This window comes from Cottoperca gobio, chromosome 3, assembly GCF_900634415.1.
Source record: "Cottoperca gobio chromosome 3, fCotGob3.1, whole genome shotgun sequence".
NCBI classification, from domain to species: domain Eukaryota; kingdom Metazoa; phylum Chordata; class Actinopteri; order Perciformes; family Bovichtidae; genus Cottoperca; species Cottoperca gobio.
In genome coordinates, this window is record NC_041357.1 from 10,357,444 (window position 1) to 10,383,538 (window position 26,095).

A 26,095-nucleotide genomic window follows, 5' to 3' on the forward strand; every position below is an offset into this window, starting at 1 on the left:
GGAGTTGATAGGAGTGCTAAAAGGTCGGACAGTGCCACCATTAGGCCGGTTTTAGAATGTTAACTAGAAAAAGGTTGCAGTTCATGACAGCAGTTTTCGATGAAGGATTAGTGTGTGGCTGTAAAGTGTTAGTGAAATGCTATAATGTTAGTTTAATTGAGGCTTTATGGAGTCCAAAAGAGAAGGACATTTATTTCCCAGAGACAAAGAATTGACGCAGAGAAATGAACTAATAAAATCCACACACTGCCTTTAATACTGTACATTAAATACAGATTCCACTTTTTTTCTTTTATTATAGATGGTCAATGGCAAATCCTTTTTTCTGCCTTATGATTTCCATAAGTTAGGAAGCAAATGTATTAGCATAGTTCAGTTTTTCTCTTTTGTATTTAAATTACCTTGGAGCAAAATCAAAGTTTGTAGGTCCCATATAAATAGGAATGATAAAGAAAATAAGTGCAAAAAAAACGGAGAATTCCCATCCATTTTCTGAAACGGATATATTGAGGGTATATATTGTTCAAATCAAACTCCTTTAACCTCTGAGATTAGAGGCACATTCCATACCATCTCAACAAAGACTGTAATATCTTTTCATTTGAAATTCCCAATGAAGTTACATTTAAACATGGAGCCATCTCCATATGTTATTATCCCTTAGAACCACCTCCTCGTACCAAAATGCCTTCAACAATGACACTTGCACTTTTCTTCCAATTAGCACAGGTTGAAATAAAAACATTGCAGTCTGACAATCATAACTTCTTGATTGTTAGCCAACAAGAGGTCCTGCAATTATAAGTCGTGGGGCAAAATTATCTACAGTTGTACTGTGTGACGTTTCAGACCTGATTCTTTGGGGAGTTCTACCGGATATGACTATTGATACCTCACCTTTAACTAAATTTAAGTTTCTTACACTTGTATTTTGTGCTACTTATGTGTGGTCTTCAGATGAGTGCGTGTCTGTGTGTATGTGAGTGTTCTTTATCATGACTGTGGGTTACTCCTGTGATCCAACTGGTTCAGGGCTTCAGGGCTGACGGCGTTCCCTCTTGGTGAGCAGGTAACACTGAATGGTTCTAAGTCGATCTTTGGCAGGGGCGAACTCTGGCTGCAGCTTCAAAGTGGACTCGTACCAGCGCATAGCTTTCTCAAACTCCTCCTGTCGCCAAGAAAACACAAGAAGCACGTCACCATGAGGACACATGCATCACTGCTTCAGAAATGCCTTGACTATCGGTTGCAGTGGTTAAACTTAAAGAGCTGAGCAGTGGTTCATGTAAGCAAACAAATCATACGGTAACAGAACATTTGACTGAAGCCATTACCATCGCTATGTAGACGTTGGCGAGGGTAAAGTGATTCACAACAAAGTGTGGGGCAATTTCTACGGCCATGCGGGCGACTGTAAGAGCGTCCTCCCATAGCCGAGCGTTCTGGAAGATGTTGGCCAGGCTTATAAGGGGCACATCCTGGTTCACGATTCAGAAGGAAAATAAAGAATATAGATTATTTTCATGTTTAAAACAATTGTTGTAATAATAAGTACGTGTTGAGAACAGTTGATATCCAACTTGCCTTCATGTGATGGGGGGCGTAGTTGAGGGCCTGACGCAGGCAGTCGATGGCTCTCTTGCCTTGACCTTTCACCCTCCAGTACAGCGCAGCCATGCTGGATAACACCCATGATGTCTGATTCTGCAGTCAGGGTGATGAATGTACAATTATAAATCTGCAGTAATTAGTTGAGTGTGTAAGTATGGTGTTACAATGGCTGGAAGTTAGAGCTAAATTATGCACAGCAATGACACTTTCTTAAATAATTGCACCTTTTTTTTTTTGTTCACAACCACAATTTACAGCGTCATTGCACAAATAATATACTCCCTTATATTTCAGAAAATCTACTTTCATTTCTAGTCTTTTCTGAAAAACTTATATTCAGAAAATCCGAATAGTTAGACAAATGTAGCTAAAAGAACCAAATTAGTTTCAGTACAAAGTTTCACAATGGAGTTTGTCAGGATCCGTTTTGGAGGAAAGCGCATAGAGTATTCTGAATAGCTGTAGCAGAGCTTTAAAGAGTTGGCTAATGAGCAAGTGTTTATGCAACTCAATATGTTTTTACACCGCACACAATGTAAAGTACATGATTTTTCCAACATTAGTAACTGAATAGTAGTTAACTATATCAGGGTACTGGGTATTGTAGAAAGGAAGGAAAAACACAGGGAAAACAAAGTATCTGTCATCAGTCCTTTGTGGTTTTACGCTCAGATATTCATGATGTCATAACACGAGTTATTTCAATACAAATGCTAAGAGATGTGAGAGGTTTTACCTTCTCCAGTACTTTAGCAATGCGTGTTCCCACCTGCTCAAAGGACTGAGGGGAGAACTTATCTTTGCCGAGGTTCTGCAGGACCTAGGGGTTAGCACAAGAAGAGACACGTGGAGCATCATCTACACTTGTTGCATGTTCTTCAACCAGCGATTGTCTTGGTTGTTTAGCTTCAGATGTTGAACGTTTTACATCCTACCTATTGATTTGTTTTTCGTACAACCCAGCACAAGTTGTTTGAACTTGTCACATAAGTTTGCACAACACCATCGGAATACCTCCATAATGAGAGAAGAGTATGCATGTTAACTCTTATAATGTATGAACTCAGCCTACCTCGCGCAGTTGGCTCTCTCCGGTGTAGTGGATGGCGGCACGATTGGCCACCCCTGCCAGGTGGTCGAGGGTGTGCATACTGGCAGCGAGATTGGCGTTGCATAAAGGTTCAGCAGCTGGCTCCTGGAGCGGAGTGGCAAAGTCTATATGCTCTGTGATGCTGAGGAAAAAAGAGACAGAAAAGGGAAAATCAAACATAAAACAAAAAACTTTATTTACTGAATTTTGGCAGTTGATACGCTGTGATCCAAGATCAGCAATGTTTGCTTTCTCTGCTTTATTTTCCTGTCCCAGTTTTTTCCTGTCCTAAATACTTAACAGGTGTTTCCTTAAAATAGGCCTGTCATGGTATCAGATTACAAGATTATCGGGGCCAAAAGAAGTTTAAAAACTAAAATATATATATATTCATAGGAAATAAATAAAATACATAATGCTATGTAGGGAGGTGGAGAGTGAGTCTGTGACCATACTGTACAAAAGCGGGATTTAAGAGGCACTGGATTATTTAAACAATATTATCATGTGTGGATTATTAACATGATATCAATACTTTATTTTTTCAATATCACGGTTATCGTCGATACCGGTATATTGCAACGACCCTAACTTAAAACACTCTTCACAGGTATTTTAAAAGCTTTGTGGATATTATTTTTCCAGTTGTTGTGTGAGCATAAAGGGGACACATTGAAGCTGTAACTTACAAAACTAACAGTGTGCACATGGTCAGCGTTTCAGTGCCAATCAAATTCACAGTTATATAACATAAGATGAAAACGTGACCATGGTCAGGAGGACAGTAAGAGTCTTACTCAATGTTCTTGGCAGAAACAGCCAACCAGGTGCTAGCTACAGTGGTAAGGTCTACCCTTCGTGTCCGCTGGCACTCCTCTGGCCCTGGCCAGCCAAGACTTGTGTAGTCCCTCCAGCGGCCTGCACAAAAACACAAAAAGACATCTCTCTCAGTTGGGTGAAGTCCAGCACATCAGTGCTTTTTCTGTGTTCATGACGTTAAAAAAAAACAATAGCCTGTGTATGTGGTACCTGAAGGGCCAGGTGATGGGATAGTTGGCCCACTTATCTCCAAGACAGAATGTCCTCCAGGTAGTGACTCCCCGCTCAGGCCGTCATCAGAGCTGGCAACACTCTCTGCCCCATCCACCTTAGCCTTTCTTACTCGCTTTACCTGGAAGGTGATCTGATGAACAATATTCATATTCAATTATACACAATTCAGTCAAACCATTCCCCCATATCTCACACACTTTGGTGATTATAACTCAAAACATAATTATATGTTGTGAAAAGGATGGGCATGTACACTTACCCACTCAGCTCCCTCGTCATCCTCACAGTTCCCGAAGCAGGGCCCACCACCGGCACGGGCACCCATGACACGGTCATTCTTTAGCACCCGGATACCTCGCAGGTCCCCTCGTTTGCCTCCAACATCCAGTGCTCCCTCAAAGGCTCCCATCAGATCCTCCTTCAGCTGCCACTCCTCCTCCCCTTCTACTCCACCAAATGGGGTGGCCATTTTAGCTGTCCCTGAGGCAGACGGAGAACCCTGCTGCTGTCCAGCTGCTTCGCCTGACCCATTGCTGTCCAAGATAACCTCTGAACAGAGAGGGGTAACAGGTATGAACAGAGAATAAATAAGAGTGCTGTTGAGCTACAGGAGCACTTAGAAAACGGTTTGACACAAACACTTTTCATAGTCGGATAAATGAAACATTTTCAGGGCAGCAAATTAAGCCAACTGACATCTTGTTTCTGTCAACACAAAAACAATTATTTCATAACAGGACATCATTGACTGAATGAAGTTCATTCAACTCCAGAAAACAGAGATGCCCATTTACCAGAGGTTTTCAAAGTGGGAGGCCTCCCAGAGTCAGATTTAACTAATTAATGCCTTTGAACAGACATGTTTTATGCATTTGGTGTAGTCAGCAATATTAGGCTATCTTTGTTCAATTGTTGAGTGTCTATGGCAGGGGTGCCCACAGTATTTGGCTTGTGAGCTACTTTTAAAATGACCAGGTCACAGTGATCTACCTGTATTAAAAAAATGCTGGGGGGGTGCTGGTGCGTAGTTCACTCCTGCCCTTTCCTCCGCTCTGTCTCTGACTGTAGGTGTGTGTGTGTGTGTGTGTGTGTGTGTGGGAGCGAAACAGAGCGGAGGAGGGAATGTGAATGCGCAAGGCAAGAAAATAACAAAAAAACCTTGAATTTCAGTGGGTGCGGAAATATATACATTTAGTTTTAGCGGTGCGCTACACTCGCGATCAACCTTTTGGCACCCCTGGTCTATGGGATCAAATAATAAGCATCCACAAATTTAGGGAAACTAAGCAAGTAAACTAACTTTTTCCAAGCCGTGTCATATGGGAATCCCAGTCTCAGCCTTTGAAAACCCCTGCCTAATATCAAATAGTGACCATGCTTGTGGAGTTGATTAAAACAAATAAGCCTGTTTCTTCTTCACTGAAAGTGTCATTAAATCACATTCTTACTCTCAAAGAGCAAGGAGTCCTCCATGGCAGACATGGCTGGTGCATCCTGCTTCTCTTCGCTGCCCTCCCATTCCTCCAACTGTATAGAGAGGTCCTTCTCAGCCATGCAGGCAGCTCCCTCTGGATCAACACAAGTTAAGTTTAGGCACACTTAGTATCCAAACCTTACTATGACAGTAGATCTGCAGCAGAAACACATTAGCACGCACTTAAACAAACTCATTTATAAATCAAATTGATAAAAAAATTATTGATTAAAAGACAGGTGACAAACAACGATGTTATATATATTGTCTGTATATTCATAGACATTTTAGTAATGCACATTTTGTGCATCAGTAAATTTGGAATAAAATGAATATTCTGCGACATGAACAGTTAGCCCACTCTCCATTTGGGAATGTATGTTATCATAATGTAATTACAGACAAGTTTTGGATATTTAATTTGAATGAAATAATAACCTTCAACTTTTTGAGCATAAATATGACTCTTATTACTACTATGTCACTGACCGATATAGTTTAAACCAAAGCCAAATCATGAAAGCTTTTGCACTAGCTCTTCCTTGGGAACAATTCTCTCCTGGACAGAAAGTGATATATTTCATATTCCGAGACACAGCAACTGCGTATGTTTTTTTGGAACAAACAAATCAGTCCCTTCAGCTTCTCTCCCTCTACACTCTGCTGACTCCATTCACTGTCTCAATTTACTCTAGCAAAGATTTCTTTCAACTTGGAAACTCCGGCTATTGCCAGAAGACATTAAATCTGTGAACTTCATTACTGGATGTCACAATCTTATATGAACCATTCGAGACCCGTTTAAAAAGCTCAATAGGGGCAAGGGATACAATGGATAGCTAGTTCGGAAAACCTAGTAGGACTTTGTTTCAGTCTGGACACATCTTTTACAAGGGATAGTAATGTTGCAAACATGCTCTTCATTAACCCTCCTAACACTGGAGTATGTGAGAATGTTGTTATTGTTGCAGCCCTGTAAGACTCTCTCTGTTGCACTGGTATGTTCTTCTGTTGGTTGTTAGCTTGTCTACAACCAAGAATCTATGGATGATGATAAATTATTTCCATTAGTTTGACAGTAATAATGCCCCTAACAGGATCAAATGTGGCAGAAACGGCAACAACCATAACAAATGTAACATGAGAAAGGTCGGTGTATTTTCTTTGTATATTTAAACCTTTGCCCTGACCTGAGGTGGGTGTGTGTGTTTTATAAGTGCTTGTGTGACCTCATGTACTCAGCGTGCTTTAAGGGAGCAATATTTAGCTTTAGAAAGTAAAATATAGACCCTTCTAAATTTGGCATCAGCTATTTTTTGCGTTCTAAATTATTGAGTGGCAAAATTTCTCCACTTCAAAGCACTTTTCTCTTCACTCCCACTGATATGAATAAAGAAAAAAGGTGCAGTCTCTATTCACATCAGAAGCACAACATACTACTTTCTCACAGCTACTCTTGCAGCTTTAGGGACAACATTGGGGGTGAAGGGAGAAGGAGGGGTCCGATTTTAAGATTACAAAGTGCAAAACCTGTCCGGGCCCACACATGAGTGCATTTTGAGCCCATGGCTAAATTTCTTTTTACCAACTATTTTTTGTAATCAGAACAATAAAATAGGCTCATCAGTCATCTTCATTAAACAGTATTAATATTTTTTAGTAATGTCTTAAACCTACATGATAGTATATACAACTTTAGAGTTGAAGTAATAGGTTGTCAAAGCAATCAGAACATGGGGTACATTATACATTAACTGTTTGCAATATGTGAATTTGTTATTTACCTTTATGAAATTAAGGCAATAATTGGTGTGCCTGGTCAGTTACACACCTATGTTCACGCTACGGCTGTTCATGATAATTAAGCTAATGATGATAATCACTGCTCTGTCCTTGAATGTTTGTTAAATATGTCAGGATTTACTAACAAAAGAGTTTTGCGTTGAGAAGCTTCCAAATGCTTGAGCTTCTCTTGTTCAGCTTAATGATTCATTAAGTGTCCATTATAAGTATTTTTTTTTTAATTTTAATTGAGAGGGAGTAACATAAGTCTATGTGTGTACGAGTCACTTACCTGAGCAGGGCAGTCGATGGGAAAGATTGTAAAGGAAGGGGTAGAACTGCAGACAACGCAGCAGCGGTAGGCTGGTGCGACATTGTTCACAGCCAGCAAAGGATATGGAGGAAGAGGAGGAGGAAAGGGCCGTCACCAGGATGTGGCGAAACAAGGCCAGAGAACCTGTCACATTGCCCTGGGCCAACTGCACGCTCACCAGGCTGATAAGTGTGTGGGGCTGAGGAAGGAAGGAGAACATGGGAACATTAGCTGATGTGTAACATACGTTAAAACTAACAATCACTGTACACTGAAAACAGTTATATATGAGAAATATATGAGAAAAAAAGATCAGTCTTTCAGCTTCTATTTCCAGGTATTTACATCTAGATCTGATAAACAACTTAGAAGATAGCACCTTTTATTTGAACCCACCTATTTTTCAAGTGAGCAAAAGTATAGGAACATGTGACTGACAGGTGTTTTTCGTTGCCCAGGTGTGTCCTGTACATTGATTATTCAAACAATAAATAGCACTGACTGTCTACTCAGTTTCAGCTTTTGCCTGTGCAGACTGCATTTATAGTTTTAAAGGTGTAACCAACATGAAGACCAGAGAGCTGTCTATGGGAGAAAAGCAAGACATTTTGAAACCGAGAGAAGATGGAAAATCAATCGGAGCCATTGGACAAACATTGGCCATAGCCAGTACAACCATTTTAAATGTCCCCATATTGTGCTTTAGGTTCTCTTTTGGGTTGAAATGTGGAGAATCTGCAGTCAGCAAAGTTTGGGAATGATGTTGCTTTCAAATGTTGCTCAACTGGTATTCAGGGCAGAGTATCTGTTGTGACAACTTGTATTGCAGGTAAAGATTTTGGACAATTTATTTGCTGTGATTCTTTAATTCTCTCAAATACTTTGTTCCACTCATAAAAAAACAATAAACATACATAACTTTGTACAGTCCAAAACAAATTATCCAGCAATTTAGTTTTATTAATATTCAAGCCAATAATGCCCTCCTTACTCCCTATGCAGTATTCATCTCATATTCCTGTTAAATTGTCCTCCCACCTATGAGATCCAACTTTAATGTGGATCTCTGCGGGAAACTCTAAGGGGGGTAAAAACCAGCAGGTTATGTACCGATGTGCCTTTACCTCTGATGCATTGAGAGCCAATGCTTCCTCCAGCAGTGTTTGTGCGTGGGTGGTCAAGCCATGGTGTAGCAGCAGGTTAGCAGCGTTGGTGAGGGACACGTGGTGGTGGGAAAGCGGGGCTGAGCTCAACACTTGGCGCAAGCACTGCAAGGCTTGGCTGCCATTGCCTTTGGCCCGCCAGAATAGAGCTGCCTCATTGTGGACCAGCCAGCGGGGTAGAGTGGCCTATGTATGCAAAGAAATTTCGATTAGCTCTGAAAAGGAATTAGTTAAGATTGGTTCAGACTACAACATATCAACCCCAGTTTGAGCGGAGGAGTGAATGTGCAAAGCAACGCTGTAAACACTGAAACATGCACATAAATTAGATAAATAACATAAGCGTTTACTTTATTTAATAGAAGAGCACCTGATCAATGTGAAAAGTGAGTTGTGAATATAAAAAAATCCAAAATCCAAAATATAAAGTTTTCCTTGAATTTCAGGGGGTTCCGATGGGGGGGGGTGCAGCACCCCTCCAAGACAATGGTAGGGGAAACACTGAGCTCCATATGCGGAAATAGATGAACATTTGTTTTTGACAATTTATATTGACTTTTTTCTGACACCTAGGTTGGCAGAATTTGCAAAGATTAAATGTTGTGTTTTGAGTCATACGGAGGGCCCTCGCCACTCTCCACAGACCTCGGTAACACTGGCGGTAGCTGAACAATATTCATTTGCACATACGCCCCACATTACAACGATACAAAGCCAGTACTTGGATAAAGTACGTGGTGAAATATAAGTTCTGTGCCTGACTCTCAGCCATGTTCCGTATCTGTTTTATAATTTGTTTATTGGATGACATTTGAAGTGGCAGAAACAAGAAAACCCCCCGCACCACCTCGCTTCGTCCTCACAGCTGCCAGGAGGCTATTTTGCCGAGTGTATAGCTGTCGGCATCCCCAGGAAACGGTGTAGCTTCAGTTAGCAGTTAGCGCGAGTTCAGCCACAGCACCAGGGAACTACAAACTCCCTGTTGCTGCCGTTACACAGGTCCAGCAGCCCGCTGTGACTGCTGGCGCTGGGGCTTGTTCTGGCTGAGCTCAAGTCTCTTCAGCCGCTGACTGGGGCTCCGTCCGATGGAGGCGGCTGCCGAGTGCCGGCTCTGCCAACCTCCCCTGGTGGGACGCGACCGGAAAGAGGAGACGAATATGCGGGTCCGTTCTAGCTTCTTGTTTAATCTACTTTGGATTTAGTCAACAAAACTAAACTAACGTAATGTTACACGGACTACAGCCCCCGGTTACCATTAGTGCCCCAGTAAACGCAGATGATCAGCGCCACGTGAAGATTATAAGACCGAAGTGTTTTCTGACCGGCTCTCAGAGTTTCAGCAGTTTGGTCAAATGTTGGTATTGTTGCCACCTGACTGACTGACAGTCTGTACACAGGCGTAAATGCAATACACAATATAAAGAAGAAATTAGATTACAATAAACATGTCAAACTACTAGGTGGCTCGGAATTACACATTGAAGCTTTAAAGATAGAAAACGTTCCACTCTCTACAGATTTAGACTTTCAAGCATTCCACACTAGAGAGTGAGATACATTATTGCTATAAAACAGCAGAGTGAGGAGTCCTCTTACTTGTTTCATAGCTTGAGCTATTCGAGAGCCAATCTGCTCCAGAGTCCATCCTCCACTACGTAACTGCAGTATCTGTAATCACACATATTGATATTAATAATTGGACATTCTTCTGCACTGTTCCACATATCATATCACTCATACACAAACATACAGAGTAGTGGCATAGTCATTCTGCAAACCTTCTGCACATGTTATGAATGCATTACTCAATTATACTCCATTATTATTTTCCTATTCAGATCACGCGCACACATACAGATAATCATGCAGACAGATACCTGGGAGGCAGAGGGATCTGGCAGCTTCTTTTCTTCCAGAGGCCAGTCTAGTGAAGCCGGCAGGAGGGCTGGATATGGTTGGGGAACGGGACCACAGTTTGGCAGAGCTACCGTCAGAGGAGGACTGCTGCTCCCATAGAGGAGAGATGCCACTGGGCTGAACATACACAAACAAGTCAGTTTTATGAGGTTTGTTTTGATATGCAACTCTGGAGGCACAAGCTGACCATTTCCTCACTTGAATTCAAATCAGAATTCTTTGCTTTGGTGTGTGAAGATCATTCAGAGGAACTTGAAACTATGCTGTTACTATGTACCCACAAAACACCCCAATGCAGGAGTGTGTACTGACCTGAGGCCTTGTGTTTCAGGTGGAAGGTAGTAGGTTGGCAGCAGGTGAGCAGGGGGAACACTTGGGTACTCGTGAGCACAGTCAGTCCTCTGAGGCCACAACATCCTCTGTATGTCCTAAAGCGAAAACACACTTAGCTCTCATTCTCAAAAACAATTGCGTGGTTGAAAATTCATGCCATAAAATTTAAATCTATTTCAGTCTGTAAATAATGACACAAACAATTTGGGGAAAGACAAACAACTCCCAACAAAACAGTACAGTAGAAAACAATGCCATAAACAAAGATTATTTTCTACAGAACGAAAAGGTGTAGGCTGAAGCGCCAACCCTTTTTACAAAACACTACCTATTTGATGTCAAAAGTAACATCAGACTGATTTTACACTCTGCAGTCCCTAAGCTGACCTGCAAATAATTATTTAAAACATAAATAAAAAAAACAATCAAATGCAGTTCTCGGTCTTACCTTCGTGTAATCCTGATGGCTTCCCCAGAGGGCAGCAGCAGGGTCCTGGTCTCCGGACACGGAAGGATGGAGCTGGGGGCTGGCTGCAGTCTGGTTTGAGTTGCGCTCTGACACAAGCGCCACGCTAGATGCCACTGACACCTCCTCCCCAAACTTTGAATAAAGAGAGAAACGCTTATTTGCTTTCATTAATATATATCCAGAGAAACCGCAATCTTTTCATAACGAAATGGAATTTGAGCATTGTGGCCCCCTTTTACATTTATAAAACAAAAAACCTGGCTAATAAACACAAAATACATTGTAATATCTCAAAGACTCACTTGGACATAGTGAACATGCTCAAACAGATCTCCACGGTGATAACGCACAGGGAGGTCAAAGGGGCAGTCGAGGCTGCGCTGCTGCTGACCCAGCAGACACATCTGATGGTTTCCTGGAGCACATATGACAATATTCAGGTGCTGCTCAGCAATGCCAACTCAAGCCATGAGTATGAAGCAATAAGCATGAATTTCAAAGCTACCACATCCTTTCAAACAACTCACACAGTAAGCTTGCTTACTCTTTCCTCTCATGAGTTCCATACAATCACATTTAGCTTGCCTCTTCAGCAATGCTACTTCTGTTCTGTGACGGCAATGGTAAATCTTTGAATTTCTCCAAATTGATATACATCATTTTACCTTCCTTTTCATCTAATTTATTTTTCAGAATTATCAACAACTGCATTTATCTAGAATAAAACATGCTAAATCGCAGCCAGTACAAGTCGACACATTCTTTCTTGAACAACTAAAGCAAATAACTGTTCCTCAGTTAAGAACTCTACTATACAAAATCCCAAAAGTAACACACGCTTTGCACACCTCATGATTGTGTTAAGTGTTCTCAGTTCTATGGGCATGGCATTTTACCAAGTTGGGCTTCCTTGGCCATCTGGGTCTCGTGGATAATGTTGCGCAGGATCTGCTCCTCCTGAAGCAGCTTGTGTTTGTCCAGTGCCTCCTGCTGGCGAAGGTAGTGGTCATGCTGCTTCTGGTACTCCTTCAATTCATTTAGTGTCCGCTGCAGGGATCTAAAAATATAGTAAAATGAGGAAGGGAAATACAGGACAGGCAGAAACGCACAGAGAACATCACATGATCATCCTACAACCACAAGACCTGTTATAGCATTAGTATCTGCACAGAATTCGGACTCTCTGCCAGCTCCAGGGACTTTTCTTTTACTCACATACTCTTGCAACATAGAGGAGTATATGTGCAAGGAACATTTCCCTACAGGGAAAAGTGATTTGGTTTTATAGAATCTTTGTTCGAACAGAAATGGACAGTCCCAATCACTCCGAACTGCTTACCAGCATAAAAGCCCATGTATAAAGAATAGTTATAATCATAAGAGTTCTACCATTGCAGTTTTCCCAGGATTTCTTTTTAATTAACTTTGAAAAGAAAGAAGACAAAAGAATGCCTTCTTAGATGAAATAACCCAGGATCAAACGTGTGGTATACTGGTGGGCTAAAGTTTGTTATTGTTGGTGCCTCACAGATGAGTGCAATGGGGCATGTTTGAAAATGTCCTAACGATATCATATTGAATATCTTCCTTAGAGTGTGTATGTACGAGTGCTCGCCTACCTGTGCTGGGCTTCCAGGCGCTGCTCCAACTTTTGCTGACAGAGCACAGCATGTTTCCTCCTCAGGGCCTGCTCGAAGCCTGGCTGGGCCTGCAGTGCCTGCTCGTAACACAGCACTGAGTGGTTGTATTCCCCAAGCATCTGGTCAGACAGTGATAGAAGAGGACACAAACAGACCATGGATATAGGATATAGCAGAGGTCAAAGAGTGATTTGTGTTTTGTAGAAATTACACTGTAACAAAATTAAAAGAACTAAGCACAGACTAAATATATGTAGAGTACCACACCCTTGTATAAAGCTTTGGAGACTCAAATAGAAGTGTTATGTAAATATAGGTTAATTAAAATGCAGATGATTTCATTAAGTCCATATACAAATTAAAAAATATTGTTATTTAGGGTTTATAATCATTACCTTTACTGACAAGTACAAAATAAATTGCTGACAGCTGAATTCTGTCTCGTTTGTGTTATGGGAACCCTGTATCTCAGATACAGATGGTTAGATAACAACAATCCGTATCAAGAAAAATGCCACCGTTTTAGGTACACATCACTCTCCTGTGAGCTAATGTAACAATAGTACAGGAATGAAAAATACGCTTACTCAATCAGCTTTGTATATTTCTTAAAAAACATTTTAAAAATCAGCATAGGTAAGGACAGGTGGGCAGCAAAACAAGTTGGGGAACAAAGTATAGCAATTCTCCATGTGTCCAACTTACTTTGCTCTACCAGCATATCTATTTAATGCTATAGTTAACTGAACAGTTTTACTTTCAAATAGCTCTTCATAGTAGACTACAAAAGTCAGTAAACTCTTGTTTTGTAAGCTTTTACTTAGTGTGTACTTAGCTTAAGCAAGAGAGCACTGACAAATTGTGTAAGCAATAGCTGTGATCCTGTTAACACCATACTAACTGGTTAGATACATAGATGGTAAGTCTCTGGCTTAAAAACACAAGTGTCTACTGCAGTGGAATGTTTCTTTCTTCAACTTACAGCATAAATGTTGCCTAAGGTGTAGTGGCTGGTGAAGAGATCTGACGTAAGGTCCAGGGCAGCGTGGGCAAGAATAGCAGCATCGGCTGAGAAATGGGCGCGGTGCAGGATGTTGGCCATGTTGACCAAGGCTACATCTTTGTGCTGCCTACAAGAAAAACACACACGCACACGCACACACACAGTAAGAGAATATGAACACCTGTGAGGAGTCTGATAAAATAAGCAGTTTACAGTTTACTGTATACATTTACCTCGGGGAGAAGTGTAGAGCACGCACCACACAGTCCACTGCCCTCTGAGGCTCGTTCTTCATACGCCAGTAAAATGACGCCATGTTGTACAGCACCCAGGACGATGAGTTCTGGAACACACAATCATAAAGATGTACACACACTTTTTTTAAAAACTACTTCGAAGGACTAACTGCTAACTGTTAGACTTCTATCTATGGAATCTTTGTTGTTTCCAAGTAGTACTACAGACTATCAGTACTATAGAGTATTGCTTCAATACACTGGTGCCATTCAAACATTTAAAAAACCACACAGACTTTCTGATGCTGACTGCGAGGAAGGCCGATAAATACACATGTATACAAAGACGCGCATGTACACAAAATCCTAAAAATACAGGTCTGCTCCCCATTAGCAGATATTATGAATATTCCAGACTTTACCATTTCAATAAAAAAGTCTGTAATATTTGTGTAGTTTAGTGAAGCAACGTTGTACAGGCCGGCCTCACCCTCAGTAACCCTTGATGGATGCGATGGCCCACATCATCAACACTGCGGCCCAGCTTATGAGACAATGAACTAAAAATGGGATCCTCCTTAGAAAGCAGTGGGGAGGTCAAGTTTGCCCTCTCCTGTACACCCTGGAACAGACAAAAGGGAAGAGTCAATTACTAAACAGTCACACAAAGGCTACATCTCTGTTGTGTACATAATAAGCAGAGCACACATGATCTCAGCTGACAGCAGGGATAACTGGAATTTGTTTGTGTTTAACGACTAGATAAACAGCATAGCAACTTCCAAAGTACACATTTTAAATATCTGAAAACTATGTTCAAATAAATATGATTTACTGGTGACCACCCTCTGGACTCTAAACCTGATGAAGCAAGTTAAGACAATAAATGGGTGACTGAATGAAATGTGGCAAAGTGATACTGGTTTTCCACTCTGACTAACAAAATATTAACTTTGTTTATTTTTATTTGCCAATATAAACATCAATACCCTTTAATCTTTAACCAAAGGGCCTCAATTATAAAATTGCTGTTTGACTTGAATGCAACCTCAAGATACAAACAGGTGTTTTCGAGATCTATAGAGAATGATTCACATATCTAAAAATATATAAGATAAAAAATAGGGTCACAGAATACAAATGTCTGGATGAAAGATTTACATATTATTATTATTATACAAACAAACAAACAAACTTGTTGATAAACTGCAACAGATGCGTAGTTTTTTGCGCAGAAACACAGCCAGCTTCCCTCTGAGCTCCTCCTCCTTTTAGTTCTGGATTATTGGGATGTAATTTACCGACATGCAACTCCCTCTACTCTAGGCCTTTAGATTGCATTTTCCATTTTCCAGCTCTTAAGGTCAAAACTGAAGATAATTACAATAATCACCACTGCATGTTATTTGATAAGATTGGTTGAGCTAAACAAAACATCTTATATCTTGTTTTTGTGTGCTCTTGAACTCTGTCCATGCTTAAATTGCTCTAGTGACAAACTGATGCTGCAGTAACCCTGTACCAGACTGCTTTTGCTGGTAGCACTGCACAAAGCCACCACCGGCATAAACCCTTAAATTCACACTTCAAGGCCATCTTTGATAATCATCCCATATCTGCATATGCCTGATTTAACTGTGAGCCCATTTTCTGTTTGGATATTATTCTCTCCTGTATATCTCTGTTCTTACATTATTTAAATAATTTCCCACTGAAACTGTAAACACCCTAAATGTAGGGTTAAAGGCACTCCCAACAGGATGCTTACATTTGATAAATAAAAATGGTCGAAATCTAAAAACATACCTCGAGGGGATCGCCATTCTCAAAAGATGTTTTTATCGGCTTACTAAATCCAACAAAATATTAATTGGGTGATGAAAGCAACTTAGATGGTACTCATCATCATGAGTCGTTCCCATCGTGTTCCATTCTGAGCAAACTATTGACAAGTGCGGCCTTTACTCACCCTGAGATGCTGGAAAGCATGGATACTATAAGGTAGTTCAAACACTTTCGCACATTCAGGCTTTTCTAGATCTGGGGGCAGAGCTGACCGGGAATCCACATAGTCTTCCGGGCTATAGGAGGAGAGCAGAAAAATCTCTGAGAGGACAATTTCATCATAATTATAGAGAGATGCTAAAAACACTTTCAATTATGCCTTGACCTATTTACAGAAACATTGTAGAGATGATAATAATGTTGGAAATTATGTGTTTTATTGAGGAGAGCTTACCTGGTGTCTTTGCTTTCCAGGGAAATATAAGTGCCATCATACAGGTCCAGGTCTCCCAGTGGTACCTTAGCCATGACACAGTCTCCATCCTCTTTGTAGTGTCTCTGTTCCAGCCCTGTGTCTCTGTCCTCGTTCTCCTCAATGTGGATCTTCTGCGCCACAAGTTGCTTCTGCTCAACAATAACCAAGAACAATCAATCAGTGAGGACTATTAAGCAAAGGAAATGGACAGCTGGCAGAATAAGCAACGCTGATCAATGAAAAAAGTAGTGATGGAAGGATATTTATGTTCCAATAGAGAATGCTCTTTTTCTTCCAACATAATTGACATACTGTAAAATATTTAAAGCACAAATTAATCTGAAGGCAAGAAACTATGTTGTTAATGAGAGAGTAATGAGAAGGGGAACCTAAATACAGACACACTGACAACATCTTTGCACATGACACTGACAAAGAGAAACCCACACACCTCCAGCTTCTTGAGGTAGTTAACACGAGTCTCTTGCCTCATGAAGATAACAACGTCATGTGGATGCTTCAGATTCAAAGGCGAGTCAACCTGTAACAAAAAAACAAGACCAGTGCGGTAAGGACTGGAATAGAGTAAACATATTCATATATTCATTCCCAGTGAATGCAAAATAGACCCAACAAGCGTATTAATCCAGGGACATTAATGTCAAGTTCTATTGAGTCATGGTGGAAATAGTCTATCCAACTCTAATTTCAGATGTAACGTTAGAAATTGCAAACTCAGCCTATGAGAGCCCCAAAGCCTGTCACATAAATGTTAACACGGTCTGTCTCTTTGAATGAAGGTAGCGGTTTGCTGGTAGTTGACACCAATCCAAATGAATGTTATCTCTAGCATAATAAATACGCTGTTTCCAACGCGGACGTTGACATGGGCCTGTAATATATTGGTCAGCTTGATCTCAAACACTTATTGATAACGTCAGGTTTGAGGTAGCTAGTGTAAGCTAAACGACTTAGCCAAACAAAATCATTGGTAATGCTTCTTTGTCAGTGTATGTAACACTACCAAAACTGGCATACTAGTATGCCAAGTTTAAATTAACTATTACAATTATGTTGACAAACCACATAACAAAACGTTGCCGTTAATGCTAATGATTATAGCTTTACAAGCTAGCCACCTAACGTTCGCGTTAGCAGGTCAATGAGCTAGCGTTAACTGTCATACTTGTTGTTGAATTTTCCCATCCTCTGTGACAACCCAATGGGTCGTAGCTCCTCCGGAGTCCACTATAAGTATGCAGAGTATGATGAAAAGATTCCCCTGGAATGACGTTTTTCGCGAATAGTTTAGACGACAGGGCAAAGACTCAGGACAGATTTTCCTGAGGTCCGCCATTTTTCTGTCTCATTTTGCTCTGTGGCAACAGTGCGCGGCCTCCGGCCGCGCGGCGGCGCTCTCATCCGCCACGGACAATAACTCAACAGGTTAGTGTTGATGACGTCTGGAAAAGAAAACAGGAAACTCTGTAGAAACGAAAAGTTCGAGACGTTTTCAAGGCAAAGGTGGGTAGTATTATATAAGAATAACATTTACATACATAGTCAATACTTTATTACCGCTGTTGCTGAAAGGACGTGTGTTTGCTGTCCCTGCTGTTTTTGGTCAGTATCGTTTCTCTTAATCGCTCTTTAGCACTGTCAGTTTCAAAGTTGCAGTTCCGCATCCAGGGGCATGGCATCAAGTGACAACATTGCCAGCATTATTCATTGTGTGCAATGAATAGTGATTTAATAGAGTGTACAATGATCTCAGTGTTAGCTTTGGTCCCACTTTAGTAAAGTCCTTGTTGAATAGTGCTAAATATCGAACTTTACTTCACATTATAGGTGTAGCTTTACCTCAGTTCACATCACCAGTGACTTGCTATTAAAATATATAACTAGTGTATGTGTCGAGAAACGTATATATTTTACAGTTTTAAATCACTGGATATCTATCCTATGATAACGGTACGAGTAATAACGTTAGATGTGGTTTCTATGAATACTTAATGAATATAATGTTAGCTGCTATGTAATGGTTTTAAGAAATCCCCAGTATATTTCTTCATGTAAGAAGAATTACGAGAAGAGGAAATAATCAAGTTGAGCATTCAAGATTTGTGTCAGTTGATAATAAATAGCTATGATGAACTAATGTAATAACATTAATTAAAATGTAATAGCTCACCTCACTGACACACCAAATGATGAATCAATTATTTGTAATTAATTATTATTACAGGTAATTTAGCAGACGCTCTTATTCAGAGCGACTTACAATGAACTAACTACAAGGACCAACTCACGACCATTTGGTGTTCTGTTTGGAAGAGGTACCACTAGACCACTAGGCCATCACACCACATTTGTAAATCAAATTGACTCATTATTCTATAATGAAAATCATTCTTAGTTTAGCCTTGAAGCATTCGATAGAGATGCTATTAGCTCCATAAACCTAGGATGTGTACTATTGTGTCCTAGGGTTGTAATGGTATGATATTTTCACGGTACTACTGAACTGTCTCAGAAAATATCCCGGTTTTCCAGTATCACGGTATACTGTACTATTATTTTTATTATTATCATTAATATCAGTTACAATGACCCTTAAAGGAATGAAAATCGCATCTCACTATAAAATGTTATATAACTAAAGCATGTTAGTTTACATGTTAGCAGCACTATATCATGTAACATTTAACTGCTAACAGTAAAATATCCTCATCAATTTACAATGTATTTTAATGCGTAAATAAGGAAATGTACACTATATGATAACCGTCAATTTTAATACTGCTGTATAGCGTGAGACCGGTATACCATTGCAACCCTATTGTGTATATAGCATTAAAGTTTCTTATGGTAGAGAATAAAAACACCTCTTGTGAGTTAAGCAGCCTCTGGTTAAGTGCTGTTACAGAACATGGCTGTTCTAGGTCTAATATTTGTATTTTCATTCTTTTTTGCTTTTTAAAAGAAGCAAGGAAGTTGAAAAGATGGTGAGAAGGGAGGAAGAAAAAGAGGGTTAGTAGGGTGAGATGAGTACTGTAGAATCCTTTGTCCCTTTTTCTGTAGCCTAAGGGTGGTAACTTCTGGCTTGTGATTTTTGATGCAATACACACCACTGTGTCCTGCTGTTTTTGCTTGATCTTAGGTATGGCCGCACCCCACAGTTAAAGGGAGGATGCTCTCGATACCAGCAAGAGAGTTGCATCATACCATCCCTTGATACAAAACCTGTTCAGCTGTGTTGAAAGTGTTTGCTGAGATTTTTTCGAGGAAACTATGGAAATAATTGCTGATGCCAACTTGGAAAAACGATAAATATTAACAGACAATATAAGGCCATATTTCTTTTTGCCATTTTCACCCTTTGATCTCTAAATGTTGTGTCTCACTCTCCACAGATGGCTTGCTTTGAAATCAGTAAGAGGAGTTTGGAGGAGGACAGCTATGAAGAAGGAGCTGTAGGTGGAGAGCTGTCCGTCTGTGCGTTGGCAATGTTGGAAAAGGAGCGGGAATCGCTTCTCAGCCCTTCAGAGAGCCCCAGCACTCTCATCAGCAGCACCTCCGCTAGTCTTCAGGCCACTGCCCCCATCCAGGGCTATGATGTGGAGTTTGACCCACCCTTAGAGAGTAAATATGAGTGCCCTATCTGCCTCATGGCTTTGAGGAATGCCATTCAAACCCCCTGTGGTCACCGTTTCTGCAAGAACTGCATTGAGAAATCCATTCGGTATGCTATTATGCAGCTCTCTGAAAATAAATGTGCTCTAGGTACAGTATGTGTCTAAATGTTGCAACATTTTTACTAAAGGCCCTGTCACACAGGAATACGCTAGGTATGCGATATGCATCTGGTGGGCATTCTTCGAATACGTTGGCCATTCGCTCTGATATGTTTTGTATAAGTACGTGATACGCTATCAATAGGCTCTGTATACATTCATATACATTGTATATGCTTATTTTCATATGCGCCAGCATACGTTTCTACCATACGGAACTGTGTGACAGGGCCTTTACACTAACTTAATGCGTTACCTAAATGATTACTTCTCTTCCTCTTGCAAAACAGTGATGCGGGGCAGAGGTGCCCTGTGGACAATGAAAGGCTGTTAGAAGAGCAGTTGTTTCCGGATAACTTTGCCAAACGGGAGATTCTATCGTTAATCGTTCGCTGTCCAAACTCTGGCTGTGCTGAAAAAATGGAGCTCCGACGTTTAGAGGTGAGCATTTTACGATTGACAGGCATCTCTGATTTTGAATGCAGTTCAACCGAGAACATGAAAACAGATCAGTTAAGTACACAATCCAGAATATCAAATGACATTGGCTTGCATAGTACGTTTTGAATGATATGTCGATAATTGTGATTAGTTAGATATGTTTGTGATTCTGTATAAACCATAAATGATAGCAGGACATGTAATTGTGATCATTTATGGCTGATCCATCGCTACTGTAAGATACTGGTAGCTCAGTTTGCCTCGTCCCCTGTCAACACATCCACAGTCAGCACAGACACTTCCTTCTCACTGTTCCAACATGTCCCCTCATACGTCCTTGTTTTGGCATATTAAAAAAAAGCGTGCCAAATGAAGAACTGCATTTTTCTCTGGTGTGGACAATGCAATTGTTATATGTGAACGACTGCTGTCTTACTACACAATAACATGCACTGCATTGTTTGTAATGTGTTATTTTCCTCCCAGAATCATTTGGCACATTGTCAGTTTGCCACGGTGCCTTGCCCACAGTGCCAACAGTCTGTGAGAAAGAGCCACCTCGAGGAGCACACCACTGTCGAGTGCAAAAGGAGACCTGTGTCATGTCCAGATTGTGTGGCGTCCTTTGTTCACGAGGAGAGAGAGGTAATGTGGACTCACTCATCTACTAGCTCCTCTTGCTTTTTGCAGAATACTTCTCATAGGACAGTCGCACAGCTGCACTGTGTGTCAGTGGGGATTAGTCTCCTTACAATCTGTTTTGGTTGCTCCTTCAGCTTCATGAGCAGCAGTGTCCCTTTGCTAATGTGAAGTGCCAGTACTGTGACATGGATCTGATCAGAGACCAGGTGAGTTATACCAACGGGCCATGAAAAAGGCCTCTGGGAAATCAAAATGTTTTTATATATTTGTGAATTGTTAATCATTTAACACGCTGGTTCCCAACCACCAGGGGTCACCCAAGCTTCACTTTTTAAGGAGCATAAGACGACTTTTTTAGATTATTATTTAACATGTAAACTCACAGCTGATAGAACAATGGTCAAAGGTTGAAGAAAACACTGAATTAGTAAAAAAAAAGAAGCCTATTAAGTATGTGTTATTGTAAATCTTTTATTTTTCAAATAAATAATACAGAAAACTCATCTCTGATGCAATATTCACAGGAAACAATGTGCTTAGAATGCATCACAATTGCTGGTTTTACTCTTAAAATGCATCAAAAGTGCCCATTTTACACAAACTTCCTGCAGTTATTGTGTCTACTATTTGGGTTAAATGTACAGTTTATCAGTTCTTCTGTATTGTTATTTTTATGCATTGAATATAATGTGAAATGTCTATAAAATATGTCTCTTAGTCAGGGGTTGTCAGTTTACTTAATGATTAATGAAAGAAAAGGTGTCCCTTTTTAAGGGAACTTCTGTCAACAGAAACTTCTCTTTTGACAATAAACAATAGGGAACCATTCCACCCCCGTCACTTTGCATGTCACAGTTGATATGGGCGTCCACGATTTCTGCAGCAAGTGCAATTGATGGTTTTCTGGGATAGGAAACTAGTTTCATAATTACATTCTGTCCACAAATGTACAGTAATAACTGACTCCCTAATTTGAGCTAAGCTGATCATGTTTTTGTTTCAGATGGAATCTCATTGTGATACAGATTGCCCGAAAGCACCCATCGCCTGTAACTTTAGCACCTTTGGGTGTAAGGAAAGGGTAGGTGATCAAATACAAATCTTCTACAAACTGTTGAAAGAACAATCCTTGAGTTTGTTATTAGTCCCATCAGCCCTGCAGACCAGATGTCACAAAGACAAATTGTTTGCCTCTGCAGATGCAGCGCCACAACCTGGCTCAGCACATGCAGGAGTTCACACAGATGCACATGCGCTATATGGCTGAGTTCCTGCGTGGCCTCAGCCTCAATGGCACTACACACAAATCACTGTGGACGCCAGGACCTTCTGTTTCCCTTGAGGATCAAGGAGCTGCAGCATCAGCCTGCAGTGGACCCAGAGCAGCTGCAAGCTGCAGCAGCAACAACTGTGCCCCGTGTCAGCCTAGTGAGGAGATACAGAGACTCAGGGAGATGGATGGACGATTGGTAAAGCAGGATCACCAGCTGCGTGAGGTCATCATCTTAAAAGAAACACAGGTAAGTCTAGAGCGTACAAATATGCGCATGTGGTTTGTATGTTGAATCTATTATCACAATTTGTGATAGATCACGCCTGTCTGCATGTTCTGTCATGCCTTCCATCTCATATTTATCAGACAGTGCCGCAATGTAATATGAAGTTTTAGCAGATCAATGACTTTAACTTACAGTCATTAGATTAAAAATTTTCTTGACACAGAACATGTTTAATGTAGAACTAGTTCGTACCTCTCCGCCTCATACTAGTGTGGTGCTCAGTGTCTCAATGGTCGTACATGGTAGAGATACCCCTATGTTTTGTACTTTTTAGTTTTTTTCATTAGACCTTAGACCTGTCGGTGGGAAGGGTGAATAAGGAGGAGAAACGGAGATGTAAAACTGGCTCTGTAGAAGAATATAGCTCTAGTAAAAATCCATCATGTTTTAGCCGTGCATTCATCATCAACCGTCAGATGGTTCAGCTGTTTTGGAAGCACATTGTCTCTACCTGTTTGAGCACATTTAACTATGTGTCTGCAGAGGATTGCGCTTTTCAGTCCCTCTTACGCACGTCCGATGGAGCAAACCCCCCCTTCTATTTGAATCTATACAGCTGTCTACACAGACACTCGCGCTGTACCCTTGTAAAGACGTATTTTTACGGTTCCCATACATGTTTCTTCTTTTTACGTGCGTAATCTAAATGATCGGGTGTCTGAGCGCTGCCAAAACACAGGTGACCTACACTCAACACTGTGCCTAACTTCTCATGCTACGCCTCTTGTGTAGATGCATGTAAGCCTTTGTCAACTGAACTATTGTCCCATCTCTTTCCGCAGTCCGGCCAGCTTGCAGAGATCAGGCGAAGAGTGTCAATGCTGGAGGAGACGGTGAAGGAGCTGGAGTCCCAGCAGTGTCACGGTATCTTCATCTGGCGCCTCAAAGGTTTCTCTGCCCACCTGCGGAACCAGGAAGCAGGAGTGCCAGTGGTTGAGCACAGCCCCGGCTTCTACACAGGACGCCCAGGCTACAAGCTTTGCCTGCGCTTACACCTTCAGGCCCCCAGCGCCCCCCGCTGCTCCAACTACATCTCCCTTTTTGTCCACACCATGCAAGGAGTTTTTGATGGGCAGCTGACCTGGCCGTTCCAGGGCACCATCCGCCTTGCCATTCTAGACCAGGGCCCCGAGGGTCAGAACCACATGGAGGTGATGGAGACTAAACCAGACCTGCAAGCCTTCCAGAAGCCCACCATCCAGCGCAACCCCAAAGGATTTGGATACGTCACCTTTCTGCACCTGCAGCAGCTGAGTCAGAGAGCTTTTGTTAAAGATGACACTCTACTCATCCGCTGTGAGGTGACACCGCGTTTTGACAATATGCTTCACCGTGAGGGACCAACGGTGCAGCCTAGAGGACCGGAGGCCTCGGTTTCGAGGGACTAAAGTCAAAGTCATATCTATAGTATTCTCATCATGCTGAGATCAGCACGGTAGATCTTTCCGTGTTTGAATACGACTCAGTTAGTTTTCATTAACGCATACCAGGAGGAGGAAATTGTACGTTCACACCCATCTGAAATTTGGACACTGCAAGTATTCTAGTATTTATTTGTTTCCCAACTTTTAAATGTCAGTTTGATTTTTGTTTTAATAAACATATACAGTGCAATCTTTTAAAATATATTTGAAATGTATGTACTCACCCACAAGGTACCAACAGTCAGCAACCTTCAGAAGTTAAAAACTTTTAGATAATCACTAATGTTTAATCCGCTCAGAAGCAGCAGTTTAAGACGTGCACTGCTGCTTGCAGACTGAATATTACTGCAAGACTTTGCGCTCTTGTTCTGGTTGTTGGCGACAGCACTGAATGTTAAAGATACCCTGTGGAGTTTTTGACTACTAGTGGCGCTATATTTTTACCTCATCCTCTACTAGGAGGAAAACAAAGATCCACATGTATGCACAGGGGCATGAGGGTGATATAATTACTAGTTCATACAAGCCATTAAAAGCGAAGAAAAAGACGAGCAGGTGGAAGTATCCCACAGGAGCAGCGCTGGGCTTTGTAGCAAATTGGCCACAGTTGGAATTCTGAGTCATGTGACGTGCTTTGGTCCAAAAGGATATCTTCCCATACCAAATCATATAAAAGAAATTGCAAAACTTAAACATCTAGCATCTTATTTTCATGCCATTCATGTGTGCTGATAGTCGGCCAGCTCAGCCAGAGAACAATTCTAATGTGCAATTTCTATGGATTCAAAAACATAGAAACATGAAGAACTTCTTTTCTGTGTATGCGCCAGGTGAACAACTGACATTGGAATGAACGGGCTGCTATCTTGAAATACGGTATCCATTTATTTTTATATATCTATATAGGGGACTGTCCATGTCAACTGGAGAAGGTGAAGCAGCACTCAAAGCAAAGAAACAGGCCTAGACATGTCCATCAAACAAGAGGAGGGTTATGTGACGTTCCATGGTTTCACTGGATATTTGGTGGCGGTAACATGGCAAGCAACTTAGTAATGTTCCAGCAAAGGATGAAGAAGACTATTAGTTGATGTATGGATGTGTGGGCGTTTGGAAACGTAAAACATTCGGAAATTCTGCTTCACAAATGATTTACGAGGCAGGAAATGCATTCAACACATTTGTTGGTCAATGATGCATTCAGTGTATTCTGTCAACTCCACAGGGTACTTTTTGTCAGGTAATTTTAAGGAATAGGAAGAGCAACAGACATGTGCATTCCAAATCCAGCATTTCATGCTTCACCAGTATCAGTAAAAACATGGAGTTTCTGTTTCCCCGGTTTCCTCACACTGCAGATTGTTTCATAATACATGCTATGTGGATTTTTCACGAAGCTGCTCATTTAGCTTTTGACAGAATTTATGGCTCCATATACACAAGTTCCTACCTAATGTTACCACAAACAATATTTCAAGAGTTCACATCGATCCAACATCATTGGTCATTACTTTAAACCGATACGCTGCCTGTTCAGCCTTTACATTCATTAATGTCATTTATAGTTTGTATTTCCTATTTTAGTATTTGTCCTCCCATTTGTAACATTGCATTGTGATGATGCCATTCAAAGAGATTTGACTGTGTAAAAAAGTATTACTGTTGATGTTAATAACTGCATGAGATGTTGTTGGGCATGAACTTTAGCATATGATCAAATACTGACGCAAATAGCCTTGAATTAAAGCAAAGCTTCCTTAAACCCACAGTCACTGTAGTGATATTTGATATTTATTGATTATTTATGTTATTTATATATTTAATGTACTTGGAACATTTCCTTTTTTTTATGTATGTATATTTGTTTCATTTAAACCATTTGCTGCACTGA

The 26,095-nt window shown here is 40.9% G+C and overlaps 2 protein-coding genes across 4 annotated transcripts; one reads left to right on the top strand and one right to left on the bottom strand.

Moving 5' to 3' along the window:
- Positions 1-225: 225 nt before the first annotated feature.
- ttc17 (tetratricopeptide repeat domain 17) lies at positions 226-17,779 on the bottom strand. Its single transcript, XM_029458463.1, has 25 exons — positions 17,531-17,779; positions 16,796-16,885; positions 16,324-16,493; positions 16,054-16,165; positions 14,575-14,706; positions 14,082-14,191; positions 13,828-13,975; positions 12,825-12,964; positions 12,102-12,262; positions 11,508-11,620; positions 11,185-11,337; positions 10,716-10,831; positions 10,364-10,520; positions 10,083-10,154; positions 8,448-8,672; positions 7,303-7,522; positions 5,203-5,322; positions 4,014-4,303; positions 3,731-3,884; positions 3,499-3,619; positions 2,684-2,843; positions 2,348-2,431; positions 1,585-1,704; positions 1,335-1,478; positions 226-1,168 (listed from the first exon to the last, which is right to left on the bottom strand). Exons 1-25 carry the CDS (start codon positions 17,699-17,701, stop codon positions 1,037-1,039), a joined length of 3,615 nt encoding a protein of 1,204 aa, XP_029314323.1. The 5' UTR covers positions 17,702-17,779; the 3' UTR covers positions 226-1,036.
- On the top strand, positions 17,688-25,972 carry traf6 (TNF receptor-associated factor 6). Of its 3 annotated transcripts, none has more exons than XM_029458490.1 (8): positions 17,688-17,868; positions 19,505-20,086; positions 20,429-20,579; positions 21,066-21,224; positions 21,356-21,427; positions 22,225-22,302; positions 22,421-22,741; positions 23,563-25,972. In XM_029458490.1, exons 2-8 carry the CDS (start codon positions 19,758-19,760, stop codon positions 24,166-24,168), a joined length of 1,716 nt encoding a protein of 571 aa, XP_029314350.1. In that variant the 5' UTR covers positions 17,688-17,868; positions 19,505-19,757; the 3' UTR covers positions 24,169-25,972. The 3 variants fall into 3 exon arrangements, with proteins under 3 accessions (XP_029314350.1, XP_029314339.1, XP_029314360.1); XM_029458479.1 differs by having other exon boundaries at positions 17,689-17,868; positions 19,758-20,086; XM_029458500.1 differs by lacking the exon at positions 17,688-17,868 and adding an exon at positions 17,920-17,967 and having other exon boundaries at positions 19,758-20,086.
- Positions 25,973-26,095: the final 123 nt, after the last annotated feature.